The sequence below is a fragment of the Suillus subalutaceus genome, assembly GCF_016647625.1.
Source record: "Suillus subalutaceus strain FC151 chromosome Unknown DFJ58scaffold_140, whole genome shotgun sequence".
NCBI classification, from domain to species: domain Eukaryota; kingdom Fungi; phylum Basidiomycota; class Agaricomycetes; order Boletales; family Suillaceae; genus Suillus; species Suillus subalutaceus.
This window is the reverse complement of record NW_024540389.1, coordinates 1-19,075: the sequence shown is the minus strand read 5'-3', so window position 1 is coordinate 19,075 and position 19,075 is coordinate 1. Positions and strand designations below refer to the sequence as shown.

At 45.8% G+C, this 19,075-nt stretch overlaps 6 protein-coding genes across 6 annotated transcripts; 3 read left to right on the top strand and 3 right to left on the bottom strand.

Moving 5' to 3' along the window:
• Positions 1-2,625: 2,625 nt before the first annotated feature.
• On the bottom strand, positions 2,626-5,485 carry DFJ58DRAFT_733108 (uncharacterized protein; the record flags this gene model as incomplete). Its single annotated transcript, XM_041386247.1, has 9 exons — positions 2,626-2,934; positions 3,004-3,206; positions 3,257-3,269; positions 3,410-3,547; positions 3,616-4,086; positions 4,130-4,329; positions 4,710-4,887; positions 4,970-5,200; positions 5,249-5,485. The coding sequence occupies 9 exons, from the start codon at positions 5,483-5,485 to the stop codon at positions 2,626-2,628; spliced, it is 1,980 nt and encodes a 659-aa protein (XP_041238810.1).
• A 608-nt stretch (positions 5,486-6,093) lies between these two features.
• Positions 6,094-6,537, top strand: DFJ58DRAFT_845540 (uncharacterized protein; the record flags this gene model as incomplete). Its single annotated transcript, XM_041393166.1, has 2 exons — positions 6,094-6,240; positions 6,337-6,537. The coding sequence occupies 2 exons, from the start codon at positions 6,094-6,096 to the stop codon at positions 6,535-6,537; spliced, it is 348 nt and encodes a 115-aa protein (XP_041238809.1).
• Positions 6,538-7,653: 1,116 nt separating this feature from the next.
• Positions 7,654-8,784, top strand: DFJ58DRAFT_845539 (uncharacterized protein; the record flags this gene model as incomplete). Its single annotated transcript, XM_041393165.1, has 4 exons — positions 7,654-7,779; positions 7,925-8,021; positions 8,113-8,399; positions 8,470-8,784. 4 exons carry the CDS (start codon positions 7,654-7,656, stop codon positions 8,782-8,784), a joined length of 825 nt encoding a protein of 274 aa, XP_041238808.1.
• A 4,794-nt stretch (positions 8,785-13,578) lies between these two features.
• On the bottom strand, positions 13,579-16,499 carry DFJ58DRAFT_733106 (uncharacterized protein; the record flags this gene model as incomplete). Its single annotated transcript, XM_041386246.1, has 10 exons — positions 13,579-13,629; positions 13,679-13,705; positions 13,768-13,867; positions 14,660-14,809; positions 14,859-14,981; positions 15,038-15,196; positions 15,243-15,519; positions 15,569-16,161; positions 16,206-16,309; positions 16,356-16,499. The coding sequence occupies 10 exons, from the start codon at positions 16,497-16,499 to the stop codon at positions 13,579-13,581; spliced, it is 1,728 nt and encodes a 575-aa protein (XP_041238807.1).
• Positions 16,500-16,720: 221 nt separating this feature from the next.
• On the top strand, positions 16,721-17,408 carry DFJ58DRAFT_845537 (uncharacterized protein; the record flags this gene model as incomplete). Its single annotated transcript, XM_041393164.1, has 4 exons — positions 16,721-16,855; positions 16,912-16,961; positions 17,015-17,161; positions 17,207-17,408. The coding sequence occupies 4 exons, from the start codon at positions 16,721-16,723 to the stop codon at positions 17,406-17,408; spliced, it is 534 nt and encodes a 177-aa protein (XP_041238806.1).
• A 236-nt stretch (positions 17,409-17,644) lies between these two features.
• DFJ58DRAFT_718471 (uncharacterized protein) lies at positions 17,645-19,003 on the bottom strand (the record flags this gene model as incomplete). Its single annotated transcript, XM_041384477.1, has 7 exons — positions 17,645-17,722; positions 17,763-17,912; positions 17,974-18,030; positions 18,079-18,344; positions 18,390-18,700; positions 18,749-18,800; positions 18,835-19,003. The coding sequence occupies 7 exons, from the start codon at positions 19,001-19,003 to the stop codon at positions 17,645-17,647; spliced, it is 1,083 nt and encodes a 360-aa protein (XP_041238805.1).
• Between the last annotated feature and the right edge of the window lie 72 nt (positions 19,004-19,075).

The following is a 19,075-nucleotide window of genomic DNA, read 5'->3' as shown; positions in this document are numbered from 1 at the left end:
ACCACACTGCACTTCCTGATGTTCCACAGCTGTAGCATGCCATCTGCGCTTCCACTCATGACCATTGATTCATCTTGACACATTGCCATTGAACACAATGCTCTTCCATCACTATTCCAAGGCCTCCCCACTGGTTTTCCGTCTGTTGTCCACTGACGAATTGAACCATCGCCCGATGCACTCAGTATATTGCAACTGGTACAAACGCAGGCAAGGCTCCGAATGAGTTTGGAATGACCCTCAATGATGCACTCCGGCACTAAGCTCCCTGGCAGACATTCTGGGGTCGGTTTCTTTCACAATGTGATCCTGGTATTATGATTAACGAAATAGGACCGACCGAATGGTGAGATGTGCCATTCACATCCAGGAATGAGTAATTTAGGATAGTCTAGGTTTCATCATAAGTATCTCGTTGCCAGTGGCATATTCTTCGCTAACCTAGTCGCACCCCTGGTAAAGGTCGGTTCAATGAAATTCCGAGTATGTCATCTTGATATACTATTGTACCATCCAACAACTTATAATGATGCCATTGAGGAGGAATCGCTTCATTCCCGCCTGCTTCTCATTGAGTAAGGCAAGGCAATAGTATCAAAATGTGGTTATTCACCTTCCTAAAGTGCATCCTGGCGATATTGTGCACCATAGCATGGCGGATCCTTCTCCTTCATCCAATGAGGTGCGCTAACAATTGGTGAGTTCAACATCACTCCCCATTCTCCACCTCTCCATTGTGCTGATGTGCTTGACTCAGCCATGATGCTGGTGAAGAAGGTTTTTAAATACCATTATCTTTACAGACACGTTGACAGAGCTCGATGATACAGTCAGTGAATTGTTGAAGGTGATGAGAGATGGTAGAAGTGATGATCAGATGAAGAAGAGACTTACTAAATAGTCAACTGGGTATGCTGTATTTTTATGCGCCCTTTTCAACCTCGAGTCAATGACAGTTCTATCAATTGCCGTACATTCTTGAACCAATGAACATATTGAAATATCATCCCTGACACTACTTTAGTGTTTGGTGGATGAATTGGTCAAGGCACCTGTATGCTGAACCATGGGAAAAATGCCTCAACCGATGTCAGCTCACACACGCGACATTTAAAAGACACCACCCTGCTCAAAGCGAGTTGAAAAGCTGTTCCAAACAACTCGAATATAGTATAGGTCAGGGAAATGCGGTGGTCCAGGTATCGTGACTGACAAAGATGATGCCGACACCTGAGTAACTTGCTTATTTACTTGCAGACAAAACGACAGTTGCGCACCTCCGATTGCAGTCTAGCGAAGAGAAACATTGGAGATGGTAGAGGTGATCAAGACGCCTCCTATGTGATCATCGTCACAGACTATAGTACATGATAGGTGCCTTGCTTACACAAAAAGCGTTGAAGGTCAGTGGCAGGATCATGCACTGAATGGGTGATTATAACGAGCTTACAGCGTGATCCTTTTTATCAACCAAATCGCACCATATCGCTCAATCCAGTTGAATATATGCAACTATATTTGACTGGTTTGAGCGATATGATTGACATAAATAGACGGTGGTAGTGTTGAAGAACAATCGCAACGTCATGGCCTTGCCCTTGACATCAACGAATGAAACTGTCGTGAAAGCATCATTCAATGATCCCTGTTTGGTGTAGTCTCGGACGAACTGCATTAAGCAAGTAACTATGCCAAAAATGTGAACGGGGAACCAACAGGAATAAGCAATGCAAGCGAGGAAGAGATTGTCATTATCAGCATCGATGTCATATACCATATTCCCGGGTACAGATCCGAAGATCCAGATCTCAGATCCGATCCAGATCCGATGGACATATCTGTCATCCGGTCTACAGATCCGATCTGATTCTTATTTCATGTCCTGTTCATATAACTCTAACTATCGTTCATCTCCTTTTGGCATTCCTGTACACCGGTATACCGGTTATCCTTTACTTCCGTTATGCTTACTGATCCGCTACACTTACTGATCCGCTTTAGCTTATACTTCATTCCTGGTTATGATTCGTTATCCATCCGACTTACCGATATGCTGTACACATACTTTGCTTATACTTCATACATAGCCTCGCGCCCTTGCTTATTGATCATTCTGTTAGTTATCCGTAGTATATAAACCCTTGTACATGCGCTGTAGTAGATCAGTTCGAATATCATCTTAGATTGCACTCATTCTGTCAGGACTCTAAGTCCCTCCATTATCTGTCTGGACTCGAGTACAATACTCTTGTCTACTCCGAGACTTAGGATTGATTCCTATAGTCTATATATCCGTCTCTGTCTTCAGGACAGTCCTCACCCGTTAGTTTCTAGTTCAGATCCTGATCCGGATTAGCCGTCACTCTATACGTTTGATATCTGGAAGCCTTAATGGATCCGTTACTGATACTTATCTGTGTCACTAGACGCGGTACTCTAGCACTCTGAAATAAGGGGCAAGACTCGGGAAAGGGGCACAGCGCACGAGCTGAGGCCAAAGCCCTTCGGATCCAATACTACTTGAGTATGGTTTTAACAGTCGATTATCAGTCTAATATGTGCGATTATCTGATCTGCGATGCTGAAATACATTGTACTACGCTACTGCTACTAATGATTGGCCACTCAGATGGTAATCTCCTGCTGTACTCCATCGAACCTCGCGCTCAAGACATCGGATGCGCGGATAGTTTGAATGATTGCTATGATGTCTTGGTATGCATCATCAAAGGTAGATGAGTTCACTGACACATCAATAAATTGGCCTGTGCGATGAGCATACATGACACAATAGATCACAGCGCCGCAGGATGCGAACACTCGATCCATTGGGCCTTCCAAGACGTCCGACCAACCTCCAATCAACACCTCAATAACCATGTCGATGAGCACCTCGTTCTCCAGCAGCCGTTCAACCACTGCACCATCAACTGTCTGCAGATAATGTGAGTGAGAAACTGTCCCGTTAACGATAAATTAACAGGTACCTCAGGCTGCTCGTACAAATGTAAGTACCCTCTTTCCATCCAGCAGTGTTTCGATCTTGCCTTGTTTATATGCTACATGGTCCAGTGGGGAAAATAGGGGTAGACGTAGGCTATAGCCTAGCGGAACGATCTTCAGGGCATGTACTTTGAGGGCATGTCGCATGTCCGCTAATGAAGCCACCATATAATTATGGATCCCTTTGATCATCTCGATCTCCACTACATGTAACTTGTCAGTAGTCGATGATTTCGAAACAAATAAAACATACCTTGACCATAGAGCTCAATTTGTGCAGTTTCGCAGCACAGTTTTGATCATTGTATTGCGCGTCGCATCATTTGGAGCACTCATCAGTATCAGCAGCCATAGTAACAATCAGGCCTCGAAGTTTCTCTTTAGCAGCTTCCTTATACTGTCGTACCTCTTTTGTACTGAGCGCGATGCGCGTTGAAATAGGTGCTGAATCAGTTGTGGACTCCGCAGGTGCATTGGGCATAGCAGCCATTGGTATTGTGGGTGTGGGGGGGGAGGTTCGTCTTTTGTCATCGTCTCCCACTGTCTGAAACATGTTTTGTGCACTGTATAGCGAGTAAATTAGTATTTGAGCTTGGAGGGGTCATCACTTACACGAATAACGCCTTGGGTTTGCTCCCCGCGGACGTTCTCTCCCACATGGTAGGGTGCAAGGGCAATGAGTCGTGAAGCCCCCCATGGGGCCATAGTCCCGCTCCTGAGATCTGGCTGCAACGGCAGCCTTGATCCTTCACCCTGGAGGAGTGCGAATGCGCCTGCATACACCTGCGCCTGCGCCATACCCATGTTCCGTTCGTGGCATTGGTGCTGCTGGTGCTGGGGTGGCGGCTCATACTCCTGGGGAGCTTGATACCGGAGTTGGTGCTGCTGGAGTGGTGGCTCATACTGCTGGGGAACTTGATACTGGGGTTGGGGCGGCAGCTCATACTGCTCAGGAGCTTGATACTGGGGCTGGGGCGGCAGCGCATACTGCTGGAGAGCTTGAAGATGGGGCTGGGGTGGCAGCTCATACTGCTGGAGATCCTGATACTGGGGCTGGGCCGGCAACTCATACTGCTGGGGATCCTGCGGTTGGTGGTGATATTGTTGTGGTGCCGGCAGCTGGTACTGTTGGGGATCCTGTGGTTGGTGGTGATATTGTTGTGGTGCCAGCAGCTGGTACTGTTGGGGGCTGCTGCTGCAGGGAGGGATTCATCTGAACCTGGTATTGATCAGGTGTTGTTGCATGATCGCCGAGTAGCTTGAGCTGAGTGATGACTGGCTGCCCACTGGGTTGAGATTGGAATTGAGTCCAGGCCGGAAACCTTTCTACACAGCAGTCAGGAAATGAGAGCGATGGGAGCAGCATGATTAAATACATACTCTTGTGGGGTTGGGCTTTCGCCTGCCGGTAGTGGAATTGGCTGGATGGTTGCTCATCGATGTTTGTGGTGTGACTTAAAGTTAGTTATCTGATCTTACCCAATGAGAACATACTCATCAATCAATAGCCAATCAAACGAAGGCTTCTGTTATTCAGAGCGCTAAAATACAACATATGCAATCGAGTTGTGATAAGAACTCGGAACCTGCCAGGAAAGTATTGTAATTGACGCCACTGGGCCATCTGTCCATCCTCGTGGACAATGTTCAACCTGAAAGGGTAGGTGAGTTGTTTTCTTGTTTTCGAAGGGCAGAGAAGTTGCTACCTTCCACCTTGTCATTGTCTGAGTAGCTACCATTGTCGCTATGATCAGGATCGTATTGTTCCTCCTCACCAGGTTCATACTCCGTGTCGCTACTGTTCTGGGGGAACCTGTGGGAGACGTATTTGGTGGCAAGCGATGATATGGACGACATTTGGAACAGCTGTTCATCGGCCAGTAGCTAAGTCTTTCGAGTTCACTATCATGAGACTCCGCTGAGGCATTCGACATCCTGTTCTAGGGCTGGAATGTCCCTGGTCCACCAGGAGCTTCTTGAAGAGGTAGTAATCTGAGTCTGCCATTTGCAGGTGCTTCTTTTCCTTCTCCTCAAATGCTATGAGGACCAGTTTATTGAGCTTTGCCTCTTCGATCTCCCAACTGAGTTGCAGGAGTTTTTGACGGCTATTTTCTCGTGCAGCATGCTTAGCGTTTGCTACTAATGTGATTGTGTCATCCGATAAAGATGAGAGGCCGCTCAAAAAAAGATCTCGCCCCTGTGACAGTTAAGTAAAGGTTCCTAAGTGGCTTCAATACTTGCTTACCTTAATGACATCGTCAAGAGTGATGTCAGACTGATGATTTCTTCGGATTGCCTTCATGGCAAAACAGCAGCTCGACTTGGGTGGGAGCATCATGACGTGTGAAAGGGTGACTTCTGTTGGCAAGATGCACTCCCCGCCAGGAGCTCCGAGAGCTGCCAATAAGGGACTTGCGACCAGAGCAGATTGAATTTGAGGAGGATGAGCGCGAGAAGGGGACAGGGTCTGAATATGGGACATTTGTGGTCAAAGCAATGACCTTATCTTCCAGCTTTGGAAGGGTTAGAACTAGTATAGAGGGACTCGACACGAGTTCGTCCGCCTGGATCCTGACGTAGATCCAGACGATGAAATATGAAGGGATGCGGGAACCATAAGTACAGTTGGATGTGTATCTGCTATCTCAGCCAGTAGTAAGCAACACAAAGTGGGTCGGAGTTTGAAGGACTTAGAGAATTTTTTTGGAGCTTGAACAGTTGAATGCACACCGATAGTAGTATGGAACAAGCTGACTCGGGCTGCACTGCAGCTGGACTAGAAATACTACACAATCATAACAGGTGAGTTAGGCCAGCATCAGATAGTACAGCAGTAACTGATTGACTTCACCATGATCAGTAAGTTCCTCTGCAAGATGCCCGAATTGTGAACTAGAATTCGCCTCAAACCTCGCTGTTTTATATCATCTCAATGATCTGGCGCACTCTTGTTGGAGCAATGAGCCCACTTACCACTTACCAGTTCCTCCAGCTTTCCAACGAGGCGGTAGTGGCCAGGAAGAGGTCACTGGCCAGTATCATTCAAAGTCAGGCTAGCTTTTTGGTCGGGGACAGAATATATTGCAGAAGATGGAGGATCATGATCCTGACCAAAAGCGCCGCAGAGCAATCAATCCCTCATACCCATTTGTCGATCAGGCCGAATGGCAGCTAGCAGAATTCATTGTGCAGCAGCTGAACAAAACGGATGTTAACAAGTTTCTGAAATTAGACTGGGTGAGTAGCTTTATCCGCCTTTGCAGTTCCACACCGTGACTAACAGCCTGAACTTCACATAAGTTTCAAACTAGTAGATCCCGTCCATCCTTCAAGAATGCAGATCAGTTATTTGGGTGGATTGATGTGTTGCCGAGTGGGCCAGAGTGGCAATCAATGACATTCGAATTTATCGACTACAAAACTGCATGGCCGATGGAACTCATCTGGCACGACGGTCTAGAAGTCATCAAAGATCTATTCGACAAACCCAATTTTTTCCAATCACATGATGTACGATCCCCACCTCAGTTATGACTGGCTCAGAGTGTGAATATAGTGAATTCTTCACTAGTGAGATGGCTTTTAATATTCAAGTACGGCTCTTTGTGGTCAATAAGTGCAATTGTTCGCTGATCCTTAACAGAATGACCTTCCAGAAGGTGCCACTATGGTACCAATTATTCTCAGCATCTGACAAGACGCCCTGTAACCAGGATGACGGGAGGACTAGAAATGCACCTCATATTTCTTACAATCGGCAATATCCAATCCGAAGTTTCGGATGAAGGCTACCGCTCATGCATGGCGTTGTGTCAGATTCATCCCAATCCCAAAGTTCGACGCTCACCCAGACTACCAAACAGCTCCTCCATTCCCAGTCTCTTCCACAAATGTATGGACACAATATTCGCCAGATGCAAAGTTGCCACGAAGGTTGGTGAATACATGCCAGACCCCATGGGTTATATCCAGGCACTGCTTTACTCTCGCTTGTCGCCTACACAGCTGATCTTCCTGAGGCACAACTTATTGCTTGTGTCTCGAAGAACGCATCCCCGGTCATGATGGCTACTCAAAGCGATTTCGGTAGTGCTGACCTCCATCCCCCTCGAACAGGCCAACACATGCTCACGCTCATCTACGACCTATCCAAACACGTCGATCCATGGAATATACCAGTGCTTCCAAGCCGAAGCTAAATTGTTAACACTTAGCAGCAGTCCATCAACCGTTTTGGAGAGATTGGAGGTTTGTGGATCCTTGTCGTATGTTACCTGGCGAACTCCTTCACACCTGCCACAAATTTTATGGTGACCATGCTTGAAAATGGTGCAAGGAAGTTGTTGGGGAGGAGGAACTTGATGCACTTACAAGGCCCATCATAAACGAGTTCGGAACTCGTCATTTTGGCTCTGGCATCTCTCATATCAGTCAGATGACTTGTCGGGAACATTGCAACATCGAACTGCACCATGATCGCCACTATCAGCCAGGCAGCGACAAATGCAACCCCCGAATTTCGTCCATGTTATCTGTGCCCTCACCGATTTCTTTTATCAGGCACAGAGCCCCATGTACACACCGATTCATCCATCGCCTCTATGGTTCAGTCCCTCGACGAGTTTCATTGCTTAAAACAAGGAATCCTTGATGCCGGTGCTCGAGAGAGGCAAGTGTGGAGCCATCGAAAACTTCTTCATCCTGAAGATGGAATTATTCCACAGCTTTGCTGGATCTATCAAAGCTCTCGGTGGTCTGATACAGTACTCAGCAGACGTCAGCGAAACAGCTGCTGATTACCCACTGCAAGTTTCCATTCGAAAGGACTAGTCGTCAAGCAAAGAGTTTTACTTTACAGGTTGTTCAAATTCTCAATCGTGACCAAACCATGCGATGTTTCAATCTTTACACGCTCCTGCAGACGCATGGCACACCGCTTGTCAATGCTATCGCTACCGAAGACAATATCGTCGCAGAAATGGATCCTACCTTGGCATGGATAGCCCGCACACTCCCAAGTCAGCAGAAGCGCTTCCACGGCCCACAGCCAGTCCACAACCACTTCATAACAGGCCTTCTTTCTGCAGAGGCCACTGCTGCATTTCACAGTCACAGTTGCCCCTGATCGAAAGTCACTTACCATCCCCGATCTGCAGTACACCTACGCCCTTCCTGATTTTGCTGCAGCGCTCACTGAGTATATCAGTAAGGCATCCCAGGGTGCCCCAACAACATCTTGGACCTGCCAGGGAGGTTCTGTTCGGACATGGAATAAGTTTCGCATACAACTCCTCTCCAACTTCCAGTCACGAATCGTCATGCCGAGTCAAGTCGTCCAGTCATATCCGCCCTCAGAGGCATTCCCATTTGGGAATCGCGAACGCAGTTCTCATACAGTTGCCTGCGAGTAATGGTGAGATTTTTACTGCTGTGCCATTCACGTACTTACTACTACAACCTCTGCAGACGTCTACATCGCACAAGTGCATTGCGTTTTCGAAGCTGCCTGCCAAGAAAGGCCATACTTTGCCTCGCTATCTTGAAGCTGCGCCTCTTCTATACGTTCAATACTTCAAGATCACAGCCATGCCTGCTGATGAGCCGAGCATTGGGATGTACAGGGTGAAACGAATCATCCATCAGGATGGGATGGGTCGCATCTTCCAACCTGGTAGTGTCATTCCACTGACAGCCAGTTACCTGTGCCGTCGAGCTGATCCCTGTGTATGGTTCGAAGATGGATCGCACGATAACTGCTGCGAACTCATTAGAGGTCTGTGATGATTATTACTTGAATAAATTTTCAGACAAGGAGGTTTTCCATACAATGCACACAGATCTAATGTAGATTTTTCTGTGTGTTGCCTGTAGTACTAGTACAACTGAATCCTGACTGTGTATAGTGATAGCTCTGCAATTGATTGTCTGTGCATCTGATCAGGTTGATATGATAATCTTGTGAATACTTCACATCTAATCAGGATTTAATTTCATCAATTTTCGTAAAGTTTACGATGTTGACTCAGCGTCCGAGCTCTCCACCAATCGCATGAGTGCGCTACTGAAGTCGTAAGCGTTCATAAGTGTCCGTAACACGCTTAAGCTAAGCGTTCATTTCAGTGGTTTTGCTGATGGAGGGTCGATATCGCCAAGGCAAGGTACAGAGCGGACTCTATCATATATATAAACTAAGTGATTTTTGTGACAGCACGATGTGAACTCACTGTGTTATGGCAGACACGGCAATGAAGTTGATTTTTATGCTTGCTGGTGATGTATGAAGGGGCTAGAAGATGATGTGGTTGTTATTTGGTTGGCAACTCCTCAATGATGGGACCCACAAAATCACAACCACCTCACTGAATCCTGTTGTAAGCTTGTTGATACTGGAAACGAAAAGGAAAATATATCCGAGTCGTTTCAATTAGGATCAGCGGATAGCAGAAAAATGTCGGACTCTACATACCCCAGATTTATCTCCCTTCATGATCCAGATCGCCAAGGCAAGGTGCAAATTCAATCTGCAACATTCCTTAATGCATGGATCAATTTTTTCATGGTAAGATTAGTGTGAATATGTGAATGATGATGGGACGATAAGATGTGATTAAGGTTGACGTGCTGACGTGCAAAGAAGTATAACGAGTTATAGGATGATAGCTGAGTAGACGGTAAATTGATGTAGGTTTAACTCACACCAGCATAGTTCCCTAACTCGATTCCAAGACAGTATTGATCGATGCAAGTCTGCCGGTCTCCTAGGCGTCTCCGGAACAGCTAGTTAATGCTTGCAAACATAGTCTAGTTGTAGAGAACTCAACTGCCAGGCCTGGGAGTCGGAATAGTGAAGAATCCTTGTAAGTCAACTAGCAGTTTGGTGCGTTCAACAAAGGGCCCATACTAGATAGTGTGGGAGTCTGAGACAAACAGCTTTGGTGAAACCACTGGCAAACACTGACTTCCGTCCAAAGTTCTTTCCTCTGACTACAGGAGATTAGTATGTTGGTGCATATGAAGTTTGCTGGTAGAACTACCTTTTGTCCTCGTGTTCTCAATGACACTCGAACTTCAAATTCATTTGTGGAGTCCGGGGTATGGGATATACTGCTAGGCCCCACTCATTTGAAAATGGTAATGATATTATAAACTTGAGAAGCTGTATGGTATTCTTCCACATGGACAAGTGCTTATGGGGTAGCCACCGATGTGTGAGTGATGTTCCCTTCCTGCTTTTCAGTCTGTTTGGTGCATTGTTTTTCTCCAATATTTTATCACATTCAAACCAACTAGCAACACCCGCATCAGAGTCTCCTCTCGGCCGTCTCCCAATCCATCGTGTCAGCATTAACCCCAGGCCTAGTAGCAACCTCCCCCGCACCAGTTCCAACATCAACACCTTCCCTCCCTCCGCATTCAGGCTTACAAGGGCTCAGAAAAAAAGCAGACACTGACATATTTCTGAATCGCGAAGCCTGTTGTTGGCAGGCTGTTTATTAAACGCCAGATGCACCATTAAAGCTCTAATGATTGAGATGAATGAGAATTTAAGAGATACTAATTGGTGCACATCTCTAGACGGGGCTGCGCATCCCTGGTAAAGTAAGACGCAGTGTGAAAAAGAAGTAGACCATGACTTGCCCAACATGATCACTGTCATACTCTCTGAGCGCTGACTCCAGGTTCTACACATAGACTTTGGCATCTATTCCAGCCCTGGCAATGTATTTTCCATTGGGGGACATGGCAAGATCGAAAGTCTGTCATCGTGCAAGAGTGGGTCTCCGACTGGTTGATTGGTCTTGAGATTCCAGGTGCGAATTGAGCAGCTATTGGATGTGCTACTAGCATGCCTGTCATCTGGGAACGGATAGAGTGAATTGATGCCACAGACATTACCTCAAAGAACGACGAGCTCCTTCCCATAAATCGACCACCATTTTCGGATGGTGTTGTCTACTGATGCTGAAGATGTGTATGCCGTCCTTGGACCAACACAACGATGTCGCCGCTGTCTTAATAACCGAGGGTCTTATATAAATACGTGTAAGAATGTAATGACACCACAATTACACTGGATAAGACTTCTTGCCAGTCCTCGATTAACACGGTCTACGACTTTTCTTCTTTCGTGGTAGATAACGTGTGAGTTCTTGGGAGGCTCGCTAAACCAATCAGTTAGATTAACTTAGCCGGAGCTTTATTATCTCTGATTGAAACTATGGGATTGTCTAGGATATACCGTCTGGACACTTGAACTGGTTTCCTGAATATACGGTTAACTGTCGAGAAGCTGGTCTCAAATGTGACTACGTGGACCAAAGCTCGTGTTGGTCAATATACAAATACCTGGTGAGAACGCTGGTCTCACAAATAACAACAAATGACAAATAGAAAACAATGACAAATAACAACAATGACCAAAGCTCGTGTTGGTCAGTAAACACTACGTGGTGAGAACACTGGTCTCACAAAACTGGGTTTCTATCGCGAGAAACTTATGTAATCTCAAGGGAAACACTTTCCCTGCACTTGTCTGGACAGTTCTTACAAAGGAAATGGGCTTTGTAAGCAGCAATTTGTTCAGACTGAAGCTTCTTAGGTGAGAGTTCAATTTGCTCAAGAGGGAGGTTTCTTGAATGCAACAAGTGGGAGATCTATTTTTTTGGGGGGAGAATGGGCTCTCCTTATATACATTTTGTGTGGGAATATTATGTAAGTAAAAAGGTGATGTAATGACTTCAGAATGTGAGAAGAATATTCCAAAAACTGGAGCAGAATGTTCTAGCAGATGCAAAAGAACATTCCAGAATATTCATGGTGGGATAATGACATCATTCTGAGTCACTATGAGTCACTATGAGTCATTATGAGTCATTGGAATGTTCTAGCAAACTCCATGGAACATGACATCATTATGACATCATACCCTGTAGGTACAATTTTATGAAGCATCTGATTAGTCGGGGCATCCTAATAGAAAAGTAAAGTAAAGAAACACTAGAGAAAACAACTCAGAAATAATGGAACAAATAATAGTACACAATACGCGGGCTTTTTAGATAGGTTTTTGTTAGGCTTTGAACTTTTCTCTATGGGTTTCTCTAGCCAAAGTGAATAAGCCAAAGGAAAGGCAATACCTTAACCTTCATTTTTGCTTCTCATATCAACTAGGTCATTATGTGATTCCCATCTCACATATGACTTTTCTTCAAAACATGGTGGATTCATGAATCACTGAGGGAAAACTGAAACTATTGGACCAAGGTTTGATACCAAGGTATGGGTTGACTAGTCTGAGGACTAAGCTAACAGACTTTGTCTTTTAGGGGGATACCTAGTAGTCGTGTCCATGCATGATTCCCAAATCATGCAGGACACCATGTCTTCACGTCCTTTGATTTCAAACAGCAACTTGCTGTCCTTTGACCATGCTTGGATCATCTTATCTCTGCCACTCATGGATTTGTCGCCTTGTGGATAATATTTGATAGGAATGCTCAATTCTAAAATGTTGATACTGTTTGGAAGCCTGAGGAGTTTTTAGCACCCTGTTATGGTTCCGAAGAATCCGAACTAGCTCGGTTCGGATGGTTCCCTTAACTACCTCGACAAAAAGTCCGAACACACTGCCGCTGCCGTTCAGTCCCGAACCTGAACTCTTGTGAACGGGACCCTTGGTACATGGAGACCCCAAATCCACTCACCGAGGACTTGTTTCTTTCGTTTCCGAGCCGAAAAGGGATTTGGGCGTCTCCATGCAGCCCCAAGATGATGCTAGAGTACAGGTCCTGTTGCACAACTACAATTGCGAAATGACAACCGACCAGCTGCGTCCAGTAACCATGACCCACCGGCAGGGTAGTTTACGGTTGGGGGAGTGCTGGTGGGGAGTTACTACTACTAGGAAGCTTCAGACCCAGTGAAAACTGGCTGTGCCCAAATAGGGCAGAATCTGCTGAGATGCACACTCAAGAGACAGAGCACATACTCGCACATCTTGCCCAATATCTGGACTCACAGCACATTTTCTATAAGACGGGGCAGTGCTCCATGTGCTCCCTTGTGCTTCTTGTGACGTTGAGCACATCTAGACATATTTGCACATATTCATACTGTCCTTGGAGAATGTGCTTAAATACTCTCAACTATGCTCCGATTGTTTTAGTATGCATGCTCACGCTGTCACTGCAGGATGTGCCAGAATAGTGTCAAATATGCTCTGATTGCACAGAAGGTATTATGCAGTATAGGTATCTGAAAGCACATGCAAAACATACGAAACTGATATGGAATGGTTCGAAAATGAATGGAGCACGCCTCAGGAAACATGTTGAGAGCAGCGCAGGGGTGGGAGGCACAAATCAGAGTAAAAATGCGTTGAGGAACCCGGAAAATATCGTGGTGGTATGATGCGGTCTAGTAGGAATGCAAAACTGATATGAAACGGTTTGAGAACGGGTGGAGCATGCCTTGGAAACATGTTGAGAGCAGACATGATGAACAGAGGAGAGAAGAGGTGGGAGGCACAAAAATGCATTGAGGCACGCAGAAAATGTCGTGGTAGTATGATGTGGTCTAGTAGACATGGCCCTCATTGATGTTTTTGTTCCACGTATCCTCGGCAACCTGCAGATCTTGTATTAGTATCGTAGACAATGGATCCAATACCAAGTACCAGAATCTTAGCCTCCTCATCGTATTTCTGAAATTTGAGCAAATAAGAATAATGAATTGGAGTGACACAGCAGCAGATGGATCACTTACCCCACGCTGATCTGGTGTTAGTGACCCATAGTAATTATTGAACTCGTCCGTCTTCCCACCTCGCTTGATCTGCTTAAGCCAATGCAACGCACACAAATTTCTATTGTGATAGTGAGCACATAATGAGCAAAACACGATAAGCACTCTCACCGTCCGTTTCTCATGGGACTTGGGCGCATTGGTCCCTTGCTTACTGTTTTTGTTTTGCTTGTAGAGTTCGGAGCAACTTGAAGAACACTTCCCAGCACATTGTGGGTAACACAACAAAGGTGACTGCAAGTCAGATGACAAGCAAACACTCTCTATGTTGGGTCTTGATATGCCGTGTGATATGTTCGACCCTTAAGGGAAGCAAAGAAAGCAAGGATCCACGAAATGATGCTGATCAACCCTGATCAAAGGCGACAAAAGGGCGATGTAAGCGCGAGAAACGCGCTCAAGGCGCGCGTGGGAAAGTGAAATGCAAAAAATGCGCGAAGCGCGGGAAGGCGAAAGTGCGAAAGGCGAAAATGCGCAGAGAACTGGGATGGTAGTGCAAGCAGTGCACAAGTGTAGAGAAACGATAATATGGTGAAAAGCGCAGATATAGATGGATACTGATACTGCCACTAGCTTTAGACTGATGCTAGGGCCTTAAGACGACGATGGACGCATGCATTGCATGGAACTAACTGCCAAGTACATGGTGGTAGAAAGATGTGGTAGTTAGCTGTGGTGGTGTAAAACGAACATGAAAGTATGTAAGTTCTACCTAAGCGCTCTCCCAGGGCTCGGAGCCGAATAGGGAGCACTCTAAGTATGTAAGTGAGGTAAAGTGATGTAAAGTAAGGGTGCATAACGAAATACAAAGTGTAATAGGCTAAATATGGTCTGATAACGAAAAGGGACACACCTAGGAACTGGTTGGATGATGGATGGATGCTCCTGGATGATGCGCGATGGAGTGCACTTAAGCGCGAGAAACGCGCTAAGCGCGCGCGCGGGAACGCGAAACGCGAAAGCATGAGAAAGTGTTGCGCCTATGGTGCGCTTTGCAGGAGAGCTGTGCATTGTATGCGCAAATGACTGGAGACATAGCAGAAGTTGCATACGGAGTAGGGCGACAAGTGCGAGAGAAACGCGCTAAGCGCGCGCGGGAATGCTGCGCGTTGTGTGGGAAAGTAGCGCGCCTATGGCGCGTTTCGCGGGAAAGCTGCGCGTTATGTGTAAAACAACTAGAGACATGATAGAAGTCGAATATAGCTGATGGTGCAAGTTGTGCATTGAAGACCAATTGTCATGAGTTGTGAAAAGGTGCGAAATGTGCCCATATGTGCCTGCAGAAACGCAAGTCTCTACAACGTCCTTGGGTGCAGGCTCACTGGTAGATTGTAGCTCAAGTGATGGGTCGATGGAAGTGACACTGGACGCAACAAATGCCAGTGTAGAGCTGTTTAAAGTCATTAGCGGTGAATAAAGCTATATGGGCGACTCACAGCGGATTAACGATTGTGATTTTGACAGGTTTTGGAGCGCAGATAGGCTTGGGAAGGATGCTCTTAGGCTGAATATCTTCAAGAACAGGTACAGCGACTGCTTTGTAGACTTGTGGAGTGGACTCTTGTGGAATTGTTGATGTTGTTGTTGCATCTTCTTCCACTTGGGGAGGATATGATGGTGTCAAGGATGGCGTTGGGCATTCTGGTAGAGATGAAATAGATGATGGCGGAGGAGTCGGTGGCAGGATGGTAATCTCTAGTGCACCACAATCAACTGAAAAATGGCAGTATTAGTCACTGTCGGTAACTGCAGTATGATGAACCTTTGATCTTCTTTTCAGGGACTTCAGGTGCTTCAGATTTAATACACTGCTTTCTTTTCTTGCCCTTTGAAGTGGTATCACCCTCCTCATCGCCACCCACTAGCGGATTACCGCATTCGTCCATGTGATTTCGCCAAGACAAGTAAGACATCGTAGCGAGGTAGTCAAGCTTCCAGCCGTTGTTGGCGAGCTTAAATAGTGGGTAGGCATTTTCCATCAAGCTATTCATCAGCTGGGCGCCTGATGTAGTCAGCTTCCCCCAAGTCAAAGGTGCGAGTTTGCGAATGAGAAGCTCCGACCATGCTGCACGCAGAGCTTTATGGATAGCATCGATTGTGGTTTCCAAAATTGGATTTCCATTACTGTCCTCCAGGAATGCGAGCTTGCCACGCAGTGCAGCGCGTTCAGCATTGGCAGAATCCAACCACTCGAGGTACTCAGCCTTGTCCCAAAACCGAACATTTGGATGTGTCTCTGGATTTGGGTGTTCAGCATTACTTGTACTTGTTGGTGTTGGGATCGACGAAGGATTGAATTGGAATGGGTCATTAATTGGGAAGCGAACCGCACTTGCAAGATATTGATATGCAGCACTATCAAGCATAAGTAAAAATAAATAAACTGAGAAGACACGCACATGACAGAATCGTGTTCGGCTGTGACCTTCACAATTTGCATCTCCAGTGCCCTATATTGTTCGCACAGCATCTGAAACTGTTGGTTTTCATGCATGTATGCGCCCTAAAGATGTTTTTGTTAGCAGAAAAAGCATGAAGGGCGAACATACAGGCTGAAATTGAGGCTGCAGGATCCTGGAACTATCTGTAAAGAGATCCCCATCAGGAATACTAGTAGAGCTGGTAGATAGGGGCGAAGGAGTAAATTCTCGCCCCCAATGTGGATTCTGTGGAGGATGACTTGAGTTATGCATGGTGTGAAAGAAATTCCCCCCATTTAAATTCATAGAACCTCTGTCGACAGAAGAAAACATCCTGGAGTGATAAATTTAAGAGACGGAGACACTCTGTAGTATACAGTGAGGCCGATGATATTGTATCTAAACCCCACTGGGAATTGCTGCAATCTCTCTGATCGTCTAAGTCCAAGAACCTTTATGCAAACTCTACTCCTCTACCTTATCAATCAGTTAATATGTCCTCTCTTACCATTAATAAGACTGATAGCATCAGCGTCTGCGACGACGTTATCTTCCTTGAGATTGATGGTGTTCTTCCCAATTGGAAGAACTATTGCATCAAATTAAACATCGAGACACCGGGAGTCAAAGTAAGTTTATTTTCCCCATTTACTATGTGGTGCTTATAGTGCTACATCTCTTTCAGACCCTCGTTTTCCGCCTGCATGATGGTGCAGATCCAAATCCGAGCACAAGGTATTATTTATTATTATAAAGACATAGATTGGACTAATGTATCACTGTACTAGCGACTTAGAAACCAGGCATGAATCAGAGGCTGAAGAAGCAGATGTAGGGATTAAGGTCAAGAAAGTGGAGGGGAAGATCAAGTTCGAAGAAGATGTCCCAGCAATTAAGGAGGAGGATGCTCTCAGTGATTTGGATCAGCTTGAGATGTAAGTCCTCAATTATCTAGGGTATAATATACACTCATTTTTTAGGTCATGTGCATTGGGCACTGCAACACCATGTATTCATCTGTCTCAAATCACTGGGAACCCAGATCCCGCTACCAGGCAGATCCTCCTTGATCAATTTCGCCCTTGGCGTCATATCGTTAGGCCATTCAGTGCATCAGATATCCCCAGGAGGCTGGCGCAGATTGAAAGACGCAAGACAAAGATGTTTGACTTTGATTTTTAACCCTCCTTTCTTTAGATTGTTGATGTTCTGTCTGCATGTTCTGCTTGTTCGTTGCATTTGGCACTCGCCCATTATATTTTGCACTCACTCATACTCACTGTTGCACTCACTCGATGTATGTTACACTCGCTCTTATATTTTGTACTCGCCGACGATAGAAACAATACCTCATTATAAATACCTGTTGTAATACATTGGCAATTGTAACAAAAATGGACGCTCTATAAGTCTACTGGTTATTCTACGTCTGGAACATTGTCCTTGTCATCAGGAGGGACATTAGCGATTCCTATGCTTGAGAGATCTAATCCAGGCTTCCTGCAGCATAAAAAATCGACCTTCTTCATCCATAACTCCAGAAGGTAGTATAGGCTTGTGTGGAATCATCGCAACAACACTTAGGATCTGCTTTATGCTAATGACGCAAATATCTTCAAGACGGGAGCAAGATGTGACAGTATGTGAGGAGAGCTGGAGAAGGTCATCGTCTGGATGAGAATACATCTGAATAAGGGCAACATCGTGCCAGCGCCAGTCACTGATCATCATCAAGGCCTGCTTCAACTGAAAGCCTGGTGAAGTATAGAACTTCACCGAACCGAACTTCCCCGTGATATTTTATCTGGGATGCATCAGTAACATTCATCACATAAATGTCTGAAATTCTCACTTTCACATTACGTGATGTGCGAGTCTGATCTAACGGTTTGAGTGTCTCTCTCCAGACAGACCATGCAATCTGTCCATTGGGCAAGAGGAGTCGTGCCCAACGTTTGATACGAGGAAGTGCCGACCCATCTCCAAGATAGTCAAGTATGGCTTGTGCCGCACCTCCAACTGGACTGAATGCATATCTGTCACGTTTGCGCAACAATGCAAATCCATCTCCTGAGTCTATTGCACCTATTGGAAGACCTTTTGAAGGTTCATCGAGCTCTGGGATGGCAGATAGAAGTGTATTAACTTGACAGTGTCAAACACCCTCTTGCGACAGGTTGGCGTAAGGGCGAGATGGTTGACGTATCTCTTGTCCAAGGTTCCCGATAGTGCGCTCCATGGTCCACTGTGCATAACAAATAGGGGGACCTTTGCGAACAGTCTCCGCAACAAGGTGGTTAGTTTGGTGAATGCAGGGATGGATGAAGTGGATGTGATCTTGGTGTCGTCTGTAATACAGGAGTTCAAATTCATATTCCCAATTACACAAGAGTGTTTGGGCTTCTCGAATATGCTCGATGGTGATACTGTGCTGACACATGAGTTGAACACCTCGTATGAGCTTGCAGTAGTTCCTCCATATCGCTCAGGAAGGACGTTATAGAGTAGGCCAGGAGTGAGACCAAAGGTGTAAAGTTGGAATTCCCAAGTTTTTATAACTTGTGTTGAGTTTTTCTGCGATATTGCATGGTTTTGCGATCAAAAGAACCGGGAAGAAATGGACCCGCTTGTGCAACCAACTCCCCATGTGCACTCCAAGCTTCCACATCATGGAATACTGCCCAATCCCACGTAGTTACATCATCTGTAGTGGCACAATGTATCATTCCACGCCAGAGAGAAATGAGGAAGTCACTGAGGTTACCAGCAAGATGCATGATATCCGTGGTCATACAGTTGGGAACTCCAAGGCAACGTGAAGGGTGAGTCCAAGAATAAGAGGTGGCTTC